Source organism: Taudactylus pleione, unplaced genomic scaffold (assembly GCF_031769625.1).
Source record: "Taudactylus pleione unplaced genomic scaffold, aTauple2 ptg000667l, whole genome shotgun sequence".
NCBI classification, from domain to species: Eukaryota; Metazoa; Chordata; class Amphibia; order Anura; family Myobatrachidae; genus Taudactylus; species Taudactylus pleione.
The window spans coordinates 1,222,043-1,236,695 of NW_028285069.1; the positions used below are offsets into that span (position 1 = coordinate 1,222,043).

The window sequence follows — 14,653 nt, forward strand, 5'->3', positions numbered from 1 at the left end:
TAGGATTTCCGACTACTATTCCTTATAACATATATTATCTGTGCGGAAGGTATGCATATAAATGGATAGCATATTGAGGATTTGGAAATTGTACATTGTGCTATTGTTACCTCCTACCTACTACGTAGATCAATTACACTCCACACTTGAAACAATGGGATTTCAAGGAACATTCAGTCATAAAAAGAGAAGTTCAGCCGGCCCGTAAGGCCAATCAAGATTTGATTACATGACCGTGGGTGAATAGGTGTTGTATTAAAAAGGCATTCTATTATATAATAGATTTGGCAAATGTTATCGATAAAATCACCAATTTATACGGTGAACATTTTAGACTGATACTCAGGGAATTTCAAATAATTAGCAAGGAAAAACTGGCACACAGATTAGTATTAGATTACCTGACAGTTTGAGAATGAGGGATGTGCATAATGGTGAAAGAGGCCTGCTGTAATGACATAAATCAGACATATGAAATTGAGGAAGCAATAGAACAGCACCTGGATAAAGTCCAAGAACTAAAGGAACAGTTCACTAAGTATCACACTGAGCAACCATGGTTTAATAGATCATGGTTCTCTTGGATAAACCCAGCTAATTGGTTTAAAGGAATAAGAGGTTGGTTCATGGGAATAATTGAACTTGTAAGAAAGTTACTTCTATCAGGAGTTGCTCTGTACGTCATGTATAGAATGATTAGTTGCTTATGTGAAAAATGCAAAAAAAAGCCAGTCACAGCAGGCTTGACTAATGTGGAAGAAATACCCTTGCATGCAGTAGTAGCCTGGTGTTCCAGATGTAAGACGAAAAACCCAATGACTGCAAATAATAGTTGTATTTATTGTAGTCATCATTTGATTTCCAAACAAGTGTTACAGAAAATGAATGGGTTACACACGAAGTCAAAGTTTTATCGGAGGGCTTGTGAAACCCCCCTTAGGATAGACTTGAGATAGGATAGTAATGGCTTAGGTGGTATTGAATGATCTTTTGAATCTATCTACATGTGGTCCTTAAGATAGCTATGTATGGTAAAGTAGGTACCATTGATGGCTCATTGCGATCTTATCACAAGTATAGGGTCAAATGTTAATTAAAAGGAGGGAATTGTAAGGGTCCACTGTAATCGTATTATTAATGAACATGTAATACTGTTAAGAATTAATATGGATCTTTCAATTGTGTATATTCCTTTAAATGAAAATACCAGAAATGAGACATTCAGACAAAAGTTACAAAAACTGCAGCTACAGGAAACCAACAGGTCGCTGAGAAATGGAGCTTGCTAAGGCGTTGGCAAAGAAAGTGAGATTTGTACATGTGCAGGTGTGGAAACCGCAAGATAGGTGTTCAAAGACTTAGGGCCTGATTCAGAGCTGATCGCTATTAGCGCTCGCTCGTTCAGAAAAAGGGGGTGGCTATTCAAATGAACCGTTCGCTCCTTGCGGTCTCTTGCCGCCTCCATGTCTGAACGAGCGAACAAAACATGCGGTCGTTTATTTGAAAAATATGCCCCCTGGCCGCTCGCATCATACGTCATGTCCGCTATTTATTAGATTAATCAAGTACATCGAACAGCGTATGAACTGCTCGCTAGTCTTGTGGTTGGTTTTTCCTACCGCAATCTTGCGAGCAGTTTGGGCTAAAAGACACCCAACTGACGTGGTTGATGATGCTGCTTTGTTAATTATGCACACCCATAAAACGCCCGTTTTGACCTTTAAGCACGCCTGCGTTGTGATCTCCACTCCCCGTTTTCAAGCACCTTCCCCTGTTACCACCCACATATGCCTCCTCCTGTCACTCAAAATAGCAGGCATTCGCTTTCTAGCGAACAAACAATTTTCCGCCGCACAGACTGGTTCGCGCATGCGTACTATAAACCGTACGCATGCGCAGTTGTGCAAACATCGCTCGGAACAAACTAGCAGCCGCTTACGAGCAGCTCTGAATCAGGCCCTTAGGCCCGTATTCAATTTGAAGTATTAAGTCTGGATCCACGTTAAGTTACCGCTGATGACATCATTATCGCCTGTTTTGGTTTTACCCCGTATTCAGTTTGAGAGACTTTCCGCCTAGGCGGAAAGTCAATGCAATGTAATAGGCTGTAAAGTATCGCCTATGAATGGCAGGCGGAAAAAAGTGCAGAATTGGGGTTTTGGGGTGCAACATTTCGGGAACCCCCGTGCAGCCTTCAGACAGTCCCCCAAAAGTAATCTGTGTCAAAAAATGTTTAAAAAAACTTAAGGACACCCCAAACATTGACTTTGAAAAAGGGGGCGAAAAAAAAATTATGTTGGGGTACAAACTTAACAACCAGTGAACTTGACTCTGGGGGGGTCCCCAAGTATGCCACAGGTGTTTTTTTGATTGCAGGTGTTTGCGGCAGGTGGATTTTTCACAATTTTTTTAACTTCACTCTTTCAACTTAAATATGCTGACCCCCATTTTCAAGTACCCCAAATTTGCTGGGATAAGTTATTTTCTGGAAAAAATACTCCTAAATACTATTCTGCATCAGGTATAGAAAAACGCTATTTAGCAGCTATTGAGCCCGTTTAAAAACACCAAATACCTACAGCGAGCCAAATCGGGGGATACCATAGTGAACCCCCATGTCAGTGCATCATTTGGGGGGTGACAGGCTGATTTCCCCAAAAATGACAGTACTTTCCACTTGTTACAGTATCGCCGGGTGCCGTTTACGCGTACTTTGAAATTGAATACGGGGTAAAGCGTGCACGCGCACGATACTTTAGGCGAAGTCGGCGTTAAGTCCGGTCTGCGTTAACTTAACGCAGCTCGGCTCAAATTGAATACGGCTCTTAGTTGAACATAAGAAATATCCCCTAACTACAAGTTTCTACGAGACGTGGAAAGAAAACTTACAATAATGCGTTTTCTTTTAATATATGAAAAAAAATATATTGAACTTATTATATTGAACTAAATTACATTTCACAAACGATTATGTTTGGACATTGTTATACACGTATAATCTGTTTGTAATAATAAAGCATGTTATGAGGAAGTTGCTCTCAGAATTTTGAGAGAACTGACCTGAATACAAAATAAGCTGTTGTGTTTACATCATTTCGAATTGCTGGCCAGCTAAAGAATGGCAGGCAGATTTTCCTAGATTGGTACGGGGAAGTACCCTCACAGGGGACAAAAACCAGCATTGCTGTGCCCATCTGCCCATCTCGCCACTGACTTGAGAGCAGACCAACCACGACGAAGGCAAAGGGACCACCAGAACTACTGATAGCCCTTGACCGCAACCCGATATCCACGCCTAACCTCTGCCGTGATCGCATCTGCCCCCAGGAAAAACAACCATTAAACTACACCAATAGCAGCCGTTCTGACACCGGCCAAAGGTTACAAAGTAACCACAACCGCCACCATACCATCAGGGTTTGAACTGCCCTCAAACCCTGAAACAAATCTTCCATGCATGGCTGCCGGAGAGAGATACACCCCATCCCCTAGACACAAATGCTCGTCCCGAAATTATATGGCGGGTTGCCGAATGACAGAACCACTTTGGGCTTCTAAAGCTCTCCCAACCATCGTATTCACCCTACGTCTTATCTGGTCAACTGCACCGGGCCTCACAGCGCCCCGCCAAAGTCTCCTCGGGATAATATCGTACAACAGTATCTGACAAAAAGGCCAGCAACCCATCAACTTCAACAACTCATGCTGTATATCACAGCGCAAATCTAGGGACGACCTAGTGGTAAGGTCGCTGCCCCCGAGATGCACAATCAAGAAACATGGATAGCCAAAAACAGCTACTGCCTCCTCCACAACCTGACAGAATGACTCCCACCTCATCCCCCTACGGTCAATCCATCTCACTAACCTGTGCTCTGGGAATAAAGAATAATCCGCTGCTAGAGGCAAATAGGAGTCCAAGTACACAAAAGAGTGCCCTACTACCCAAAAACACTGATCATCCAAATGCAAGCTTGTTAAAAAGAGCAAAACAAAAAAACATTTATAAGTGTTTAAAAAAATGTCCGCAAACTGGCCAGCTAATCACAACAGCGAAGCAAATAACTAATTGAAATTGACAGCAGAAAATACTAAGTGTGACAACCAATACCTAGGAACTGGTGTGGGGGCAGGGGAAGAGTGCGTAGGGGTCCAGAACCTAACATGACCTGAGGCAAAAACACAAAACCTCCACTGGCTGGCAGAAGCCGTGGTCATAACCAGTGGTAAAACAAAAATTCCTCAGGACCCCCACCCAAAGGGTGGCGAGTAGCTAGTCCCCGAGTTAGGGTGCAATTGACAAGCTAAAATCGTATATATTTAGACCTCCTCCTGCCAAGTGCTCTGATCTCCTCTATGGACCAATCCGCAGCCGTGGCAGCAGTTGCAGCACCGATTCGTAACAAGTGGGCTCCATAGTCGACCGTAGATAGACCCAAATCCAAGATACAGTGTCTCAAAATCCAACCAAATTTCTAACGAGTCACTGGAGACGCATCCAGGTGCATCAAACAAGTGCTCGGAGACACGGGACGAAGGCCCAAATAGGTTCAAAGCCAAGACCACCGTACAAATCCAGAAGTCAGAGCAGCACCCCATCGTGACCCAATGCCCCATACCTACCTGGTCGGTCTTAGCTGTACACTACAATAAATTCCATCATCGAACGACCACATGTAACAACAGCATTGGCGACACTGCCGTCCTGGAAGGAGCAACCAGTTCGCCGAACCTGAATGCCCCGTGGTACGCCATTGCGAAAGTGAGACAAAAAGGGACAACTTCATAAGCCGAAGCATAAACCTTCCACGCAACTTTTAAAACCGTCAATCGGACGATGTGTATCAGAGCAGGCACAGCTCGTGCCCAACCTTTCATGACCCGCGAAAAGAAGAAAGAATTGGTAACATCCCTTTCACCCCGCAAGTGAAGGAAATAGCATATACCAGCCAGTAATTTCCCCACATACACCCCTTGATTTCCGAGGTGAGCAAAACTCACCAAGAAAGGCAAGAATAAGATAATCCAAACTCTTACCTCTGTTCCACCATGCTGCAGGAACTGTCTCCACGCTGAAAGGTACGCCCGAAACATTGCAGCTGACAGCGATCTATGTTCTAGTCCCTCCTTGTCAGCCAGATCACCTGCCACACATAAGAGGGACAAGATTCACCATCGGCTGCCGCGTCCGATGCCAGACGCCGAAACTGCCCCCAATCAAAATGAGACCACGCATCAGCCACCCCATTATCTACCCCGGACACATGCTGAGCCCGTATCGCAATGTTATGCTGCAAGCAACGCAAAATTATTTGCCCAAGCAACCGAATGACCTGCAAAGAGGCTGATCTCTGCCTGTTGATGGCGTGCACTACCCAAATCACCCAAATCACTGAACGGCCTTCCAGCCCCACCCGCCACAGCTCAAGTGCCACCACAATCATGAACAACTCCAGGAGCAATAAGTTCTTAGTGAAACCTTCAGAAAACCACTCCCGAGGCCATGGTGCACCATACCACTTCCCTCAAAATACTCACCAAAACCTGAGGAGCCTGTTCCGTCTGTGAAGAGATGTAGATCCGGGCTGCAAACCGGCGGGACGACCCAAATCCGCACCCCATTAAAATCCTGCAGAAATGTTTCCCAAATCAACAAATCCCTGCGTATCTCCCTGGATAACCTAATGAAATGGTGCCTGCGCTGTACCCTGGAGGTAGCCCTTTCCAATTTCCTACAAATAACCCAGCCGATAGGAATCTCACGACATGCGAAGTGAAACAAATTCAAGATGAATTGGGCCTGTTTCAGTGTAATTTTACCCATCAACAAAGCAAGCAATATACTAACACGCATTTCTGCACCTGGAGCTGACACAAACCCTGTCTAGTATCTATCTCGATACCCAAGTAAACAGTGACTTCCACTGGACTCTCCATCTTGTCATGAGCTATCGGCACCCTGCAACTGTCAAACAAACCCATAGCGTCACCCAATAGCGTAGCACAGTGAGAAGAGCCCGCCGAACCGACCAAGAGAAAGCCGTCCAAATAATGAAAGATGATTCCTCCCCCGTGGCCCTAATTAAGCACTAATGCAGAAAAGTGCTGAAGCGTTAGATATATGCGCAGGAAACAGAATCCACATCCAGTTTGCACATGAGGGCATCTTTTCTGAAGGACAGCACCATATCGAGTGCAGAGTCAAAGGATTGTAAACTACAGAACAATGGACTTCGGAAATAGCATCGTTCACAGATGACCCTGCTGGGGAAGAAAGATGCTGAATCAGCCTGAACTTACCCAACATTGTTTAGGCACGACGCCCACCAGCGAGAGCCCTAAGTCTGGAATGGGAGGTTTGTCAAACGGACCAGCCAGGCGACCCAGAACGACCTCAAGCATCACTTTTTCGCACAAAACCAATGGCAATTCCCTAGCAGAGCACAGATTCCTAACAGCTCTTGTTTCCCCCCTACTGCTGATGGAAATCGGTAAGCCGAACGTAAAACCAGATCTAAGAGACTCTGCATCATCCCGAGCGGTATAAACGTCCAGCCAACCCGACATTGAACCCACCCGGATCGGGAAGGGAGCCCTACTTAGAGGAGGGAGCTCCGGGGCCTCGGCTAGCAAGGGCGGCTGAAGCCCCGGGCCCTCCCTTCCGATCGCTGATCTGTTGCAGTCTTTGATTGGGTGTGGTCCCCCATATTGAATACAAAGATGTTGAAACTTACACTGGGACTCCAAGCTGCACTGTCCATTATTGAAGGCAAAACACGTCCAATGCCATGGTCTGATAACGCTTGGCTAGAAAGTGCCAACCCCCGACCCTACGTTCAGCCTAACACACTACTACCACCAGCCACATTGCCAGGCCAGGGTTACATTTCTATGTTAATAAATTATTTTTGGTCTACGGGCTCAATTCAATTAAATGCCAGTTTGCTTCTTAAAACTTGCACGCTTTGCACTAATGCGCATTCCCGGGAAATGCAAGATCCAATTAGAAATGTCAATTCGTGCTACTCGCAGCGAGGTTGCGCAAATTGTTTACCAATATCAAACGGGGCATTAAAAAGTGGTGAAACCAACCTGGACCCCAAACATTGCCAACTGAGGGCCTAATTCAGCAAGGATCGCAATTCTGCTAATACGCACGCAACACAGCTGCTAATATCAGAGGTGATATGCAAATAATTGCATTTGCATTGTGATCGCAGCTTAACATAAGGATGCCCAATTCCCCCTTAAGGGGCGTACACACTAGACGATATGCTCCCTGAGCGATATCGTCTAGTGTGTCCCCGGCAGGGTGTGCTCAATGTCGTTCATGACATTGAGCACACCTGCTGAACTATATCATTAATGATATCGTTCAGCGCCGGGCTCTCTCCCCCATTCCATAACATGCAGCAACCTGACGACATCGTCAGGTTGGCCTGCATGTTAACCCGCTGAACGATAATGACGAACGACCCGCGGGAACGCGCGTCGTCGTTATCGTTCATCGTTTTTGTGTTAAAAATGGACGATAAAGTGGACGACTGAACGATAACTATATCGTTATTGTTCAGTCGTCCACTTTAATCGCCCAGTGTGTACGCACCATTACTCACATCCATATACTTTAGACTATAGCAAAATAATCGGTAACATCGGACCCATACGCACAGTTAAGGCAGGTCAGACCTCAGTTAGGAACTGCTAAATTCAGCGCACGCTACGTATAGTATCGCAGTGGATAATTTATGCACGCCCATGCAACGCCGTTGAAACGCACTGGCACATCTGCGTTTGCCCGACCATCCACAAACGCCACCACCCACAAACGGCACTCCCTGTCACTCACTCTGCTATGGGTCTGTGTCGCCACTGCTATCGCAGTTACGATCGCATCGGCTGCTTCGCTCAATGTGAGGAGTACGCATGCGCAGTGCGAAACAAACGGCTGATTGGGTGCGTATTATAAACTGCGTTCCTTGCTGAATCACGCCCTGAGATAACAGGACGATATAGAAGGCTGTTAGTAGCCATAATTAAAGTACTTGGGGTTCCTAAAAGGTGTCAAATATCTTTTTTTTTTTTTTTGCACTTTTATTAATGATTATTAGTGGTTGAATAATGTACCCCTCTAGCATTTTGGGGTACAGGAAAATGCTTGCACAGTGACTTTCCATTGTTTTCATACAAATTAGTAAAAAGTCATGCCCAATTCAGTAGCGTACGCAGCTGCATTTACAAACACACATTGGGGCATATTTATTAACATTATTTTTACTAAAATAATGTGAAAATGGGTGTTTTCACACCCTTTTAGCATCACGTAAATTTATTAAAGGGCAATTGGAATAGTTTTTGTGAAAAAATTACTCCAATTTCTTCAATTCACATATATTTAGTAAACAGATCGCATTTCCCATACTTGTAATGGGAAATGTGATCTGCTCAGATTTACTAAAAATACAGGACCTCATTCAGTCGGTCGTTGCGGCCGCACGGGAAAAGGGGCCGGATATGCAAATGATTCCCTCGCAAGTTGCGTCCCTAAGTTCGAATCGGTAGCTGGCCGACCAAGGGGAGGAAGCGGCCGGAAGACAAAAAAATACGCCCCTTTCTCGTACGCATTACACGTCATCTTCGGCCATATAAGGATTAATCGAGACCATCGAGAACCATCGGAACTGGTCGTAGAGCTTAAGGATGACCATACCCTCTCTTAAGCTCTACGATCATGTCAGTGTACAAACCACCCATGTCACATGTGCCATGACACTACTTTGTTAATTATGCACTCCCATAAAACGCCGTTCACATAATTAACCACGCCTGCATTCGGATCTCCACTCCCCCGTTTTCAAGCACCTTCCCCTGTTACCACCCACAAACGCCTCATCCTGTCACTCAAACTACCGACCTGGCTGTGTTCAAGGAGAGAGAAATTTCTGATCGTATCGGCTAGTTTGCGCACGTGCATTGCAAACTTTACGCATGCGCAGTTTAGCGAACATCGGTGGCGTACAACCGTGCGACCGCTACGACCGACTCTGAATGAGGTCCACAGTGTGTTGTTGTTACAAGTCGCGGTCACGACTTGTCTCTAACAGTTTACCTTCTCATGACGCTGTTGTTCTGGTTCCCTCGGTTGCGATATGCACGCCTCAGGAAGACACGTGTCATCCACGGCACAGCGTAATTGGTTCCTCCTCCTATTTGTGCACGCTGGCCTTTTGCCGCCTCCCGACTATAGCGTTCCTGTAGGTTCTGTTGGCTCAGCTGCATGGTCCACTTTCTGTATCTCCCTGTGGAAGTGTATTCTGGATCTCCAGCTGAATTGCCTTGCTGCGGCTCCCAAGCCTCTCCGTCGGCTCCCTAACCACACCAGCAGCTTCCGAGGCTGCCACTGGCTCACCAGCCACTACATCGGATTTCCAGCTGCAACAGCAGCTTCCATGCTGCCATGGGCTCTCAAAGCCGCATCGCAAGTACACAAATTTGTGTACCAGCTCTCAAGCCACACCATCGGCTCTCAAAGCCACATCACAAACACACAGACTTGTGTACTAGCTCTCAAGCTGCACCATCGGCTCTCAAAGCCACATCTCAAATATACCAGCTCCTGCTACCAGCTCACCATCGGCACCTTAGCCATTCTATCGGCTCTCAAAGCCACATCATCAACTCACTTGTTATTTCTGCTATCGGCTTCTGCTGTACTACCGGTTCCAAAGCCGAATTATCAGCTCTCAAAGCCACATGTCTTGTTCACAACTTCTGCTCCCAATTCTCAGCTGTACCACCAACTTCCAAGTCACCTCATCGGCTCATAAGTCGCATCATCTGCTCCCAAGCCAAAACACTGACTATTCCTGCTGTTCCTCTGGAATGGGATTGAAATGCCGGCGGTTGTTTAGCCCTGATTGCGATTTTGATACTTGTGATGCATTCAAATATCGCATTGATATTGGGCAAATTTATCACAGCCAATCTGCATCTAAAATGTGGATTGTGGTAAATATGCCCCATTGACAAATTGTTTATTATCACGTGCGCAAATTAGACACTGCGATTGCATACGCAGCATGATGGCTCATTGCGTGCGTGCAGACTTGCTGTGTCTTCTGCAGCTGATCAGACCTGTTGTAAATGCTGCATGACTAACCGATGTGCGTCGATGGTACTGATGTTTACTCAGAAGAGTGACATTGGACGGATGTGAGAAGGCAGCAGTGGGCGTTTTTATGCCGGCTGAGCTTTGCCAGGCATTAGCGTATTTATTGCAGCTGCATTCCATGCAAAATCGATCAGGCCCTTAGCTCCCATCTGCACAGTCAAAAATGCCTCTCTCATCAACACAACACCTCCACATACCTGTACCCACACCATTTACACCTCCACCTACCTGTCCTACATAATTTACACCTTCACGTACCTGTCCCACTACATTTACACCTCCACATACCTGTCCCACATCATTTACATCTCCACATACCTGTCATACATCATTTACACCTCCACATACCTGTCCCCCATCATTTACATCTTCACATACCTGTCCTACATCATTTACACCTCCACATACCTGTCCCACATCATTTACACCTCCACATACCTGTCCCCCATCATTTACATCTTCACATACCTGTCCTACATCATTACACCTCACCATACCTGCCCTACATCATTTACACCTCCACATACCTGTCCCCAGTGCTGGCGCTAGGTGTCTTTGCACCCTGCACCATTCCATGTTTCCCCTCCGCCTGCCCCTTCCATGTGTCCTCCCCCTCACATTATAATACCTGCGACAGATGGGTGGAGGGCGGGGATCATCTCCGGCCGGACCCGGTGCCCGTGTGCGGCCGCACTGACAGAACGTGTCAGGAGCCGGCCCTGCCTGTCCCACATCATTTACACCTCCACATACCTGCCCCCCATCATTTACACCTCAACATACCTGTCCCCAGTACTGGCGCTAGGTGTCATACCTGTCATACATCATTTACACCTCCACAAACCTGTCCTACATCATATACACCTCTACATACCTGTCATACATCATTTACACCTCCACATATCTGTCCCACATCATTTACACCTCCACATATCTTTCCTACATCATTTACACCTCCACACCTGTCCCACATCATTTACACCTCCACATACGTGTCATACATCATTTACACCTCCAAATACCTGTCCCACATCATTTACACCTCCATATACGTGTCATACATCATTTACACCTCCACATACCTGTCCCACATCATATACATCTCCACATACCTGTCATAAATCATTTACACCTCCACATACCTGTCCCACTTCATTTACACCTCCATATACGTGTCATACATCATTTGCACCTCCACATACATGTCCCACATCAATTACACCCCCACATACCTGTCATAAATCATTTACACCTCCACATACCTGTCCCACTTCATTTACACCTCCACATACCTGTCCCACTTCATTTACACCTCCACATACCTGTCCCACTTCATTTACACCTCCAAATACCTGTCCCACACCATTTACACCTCCACATACCTGTCCCACATTGTTTATACCAGCCAGTACCTGTCCTACACCATTTACACCTCCATGTACCTGTCCCACATAATTTACACCTCCACATACCTGAACAACACAATTTACACCTCCACATACCTGTCACACGTTATTCACCCACCCCACACACTTGTTCCACATAATTTACACCTCCACATACCCGTCCCACATAATATAACCTATTATTGAGCTTTTTAGAGAAATTCACCTGTAAACTGACATGTCTTTATTGGCAAAATTATGCTAGTTAAACCCCTCGAAGTGCATGATTATTCATTTGGGAGAGGTGTACCAGAGGTTCTGCGCTGTGTCCCAACATTTTTACCTTAAAATGTAGGATTTTTACTATCTTTTCACCTGCTCAGGGGGTGTGCACATAAAAAAAAAAAGTGAATTTCCTCTGAAAAATCAATGCAAGTTTTGAAATGTATTGCAACTGAATTTGCGGTGCGAGTTCGCCAGGAGAACGGCTTGCAAGACCCAACCTTAATCTGAAGGACCCCTATGAGTCATAAAACTGTACACAATACTTAGGATAAACACAGACACCAAATGTAGGAGAATATAGAGATACGGCCCCTGCTGCATTTTGATGCTAGCAGGACGAATGTTCAGTACTGATCTAAGCCAGTGTGTCCTATTCTCTAATAGCAGACAACAGCCTTAGCACAGACATTCTGGAAATGTTCAGATCCCTGTGGGTGCACGATGCTCATTCATTTTCTTAAGCGCTTCTTGCATTCGATACTACAAAGTAGCAGAGGAAATGTCTTTATCAAGATAAAGTGGGTGTAATCTGCCACGTCATCTTTGTCAATGGGCTGTAGCCCAATGAGCTGACAGCTTTTCTCTAGCTGCCGGGGAGCTCTGTGTGCCTGTATGAGATATAAATGTGCAGTTAGGAAGGTACTTGCAAGACCAAAGAAGCTGGATGTGAGGGTTTAGAGAACACGTATCTGTTGCTGCTGATGTGCGTGACAATGCACTAGCAACTTCTTAATGCAGTCATGAAGATCAGTTCTGGGGCACACATACATTGTTCTCCTTCATCTTTCCTGGGAATGCATAAATAAAATTCTCCAATGGACAGAGCTGGTTAGAAATGGTCTCTTATCTCATGTGGCTTTTTCTGCTGGGATTTTCCAGCATGTTGAAAAAATCGGAAACTTTGCATTTCAACAACAGCTTGAAGGAGTCCTTCCAGCTCCACAATATCACCGGCTTGTTCTCCTGGAATAACTACAGTCTGGCCGACTGGCAAAGCTTTGTCGGAAAGAAGAGGTATGGAGCCGAATCGCAGAACCCCATGGTGAAAGCCCTTTTGATCGTGGCCTATTCCATCATCATGTTCTTCTCACTTTTTGGGAACGTCTTGGTGTGTCACGTCGTCATTAAAAGCAAACGGATGCACTCCGCCACCAGCTTGTTCATAGTCAACCTGGCCGTGGCCGATATTCTGATTACTCTGCTCAACACGCCTTTCACACTGGTAAGGACGCGGCACACACGTGAGTTTTGGCCAGGCGGGCTACTTAGCAGGAAACCGCCAGCCTCAGCTTCTGATGGGTCCGCAGTGAATTCACATTGCGCGGCGATATAACTTAATATGGATCAAGGGTAGGTAACAGGTGTTGCTGTTGGGGCACTGTGGCAGGGCATGCTGTGATGTCTAGTCCCACAGCAGTTGGGGTGCCATGAGTTGTCTATCCCTGGTATAGATATTCCAAACTTTGGATAATACTTGTTTTATAGCATACAGTTATATAAGTTATAAGTCTTGTATCAGCTAGTAACTTTAGGAGAGTACCTACACTTTTTTTCATAGAAACCCCCCTCCCCCCAGCTTTTCTATGCTCCATCCATTTGAGAGCGTAGGCGCTGCCAGGGAGCAAATGCAGCTACTGTACTCTGTTAGACAGTAGACCTAGCAGTCTGCACTAGGCTCACTCCCAGGGTTTACTAGACTGCAGCTTACCTGGTGAGGCAAGTGTCCTGAATAAAATCAGATGGCACTCACAAAGGGATCGCTATTCCTCTAAGTTCTCTCTCAAAGCAAATGTGACAGATTCTTCTTAAGGCTCCTTAACCGTCTCATGCCATATAATACTGTATGTGTAACAAGGAATTCACTGAGATAAGTACCTGAAATTTTATGTTTGGTGGAAATGCACTTACAGTATTCAGATATGGCAAAGAATGTCAGGGTCTCACAGGAGTGTGTGTGTATTCTATTTTTACTATTGTTTAAGTTTTAAGAGCTTATTATTAATAGTACTTACGTAATTTACTTAGGTAAATACTAAATATACCGCCTATGTGATTATGAATGACATGCCCATTAATGATGATATATTTTTAATTTGTGCTTGCCCATATTATTCCTATACTGACTTACAGACGTTGGGGGCAATGCTGGTTTACTGAGGACCGTTAGGTTACGTGTGCCAGTGCCAGTTACACCGCGCCTGTTTTCCAGTCTCTCTGCTTTGTGTTGTCTCATTATAACCTTCCTCATCTAATGATGGTCCAGTTCCCATTATGTTTGGAGTAAATGGAAGACTGGTTTACACCTGGCTTTCTGTCATCACAGACAGAGCAAATGATGCTCCACATTCATCCCAAAGCATCTGGGGATTCACAGACATGTGAGTGATCAGCAGGGCATTGCCGTGGGTGTAAGGTGCAGGAATAATATCAGGACTGAAATGATTGATAATGGCCGATATCAGCAGGGAAACAAGTCTGCTCTGCCCAGATATGAGTTCATATGTACAAGTTGTTTCCTGCGGCAGATGCAGCTGTCAATCTAAAAGAGAATGTAACCCCTACAGTGCAACTCGGGGCTGGCACCTGGCTGACTGCAGAGCTCATCATGCTTGTATTTCAATTCATTAATATAACAATTTATAAATAAATATATATATATATATATATATATATACACACATGTATACAGTATACATACATACTGTACATAAATGAACACACATATATACATATATGTCACATATATAAACATACACACGTGTGTTTATATGGGATGCGGTCATAATCCTGACCACCGGGATCCCGAAGGTAA

The 14,653-nt window shown here is 45.3% G+C and overlaps 1 protein-coding gene across 1 annotated transcript in view; it reads left to right on the forward strand.

Moving 5' to 3' along the window:
- The first annotated feature begins 12,491 nt into the window (after nucleotides 1–12,491).
- The window catches only part of GPR83 (G protein-coupled receptor 83), a 79,937-nt gene continuing 77,775 nt past the window's right edge, over nucleotides 12,492–14,653 (forward strand). The window contains exon 1 of the mRNA XM_088455728.1: nucleotides 12,492–13,063. Within this exon, the coding sequence (XP_088311854.1) occupies nucleotides 12,677–13,063 (387 nt within the window). The 5' untranslated portion in view covers nucleotides 12,492–12,676. The remainder of the gene's footprint in view (nucleotides 13,064–14,653) is intronic.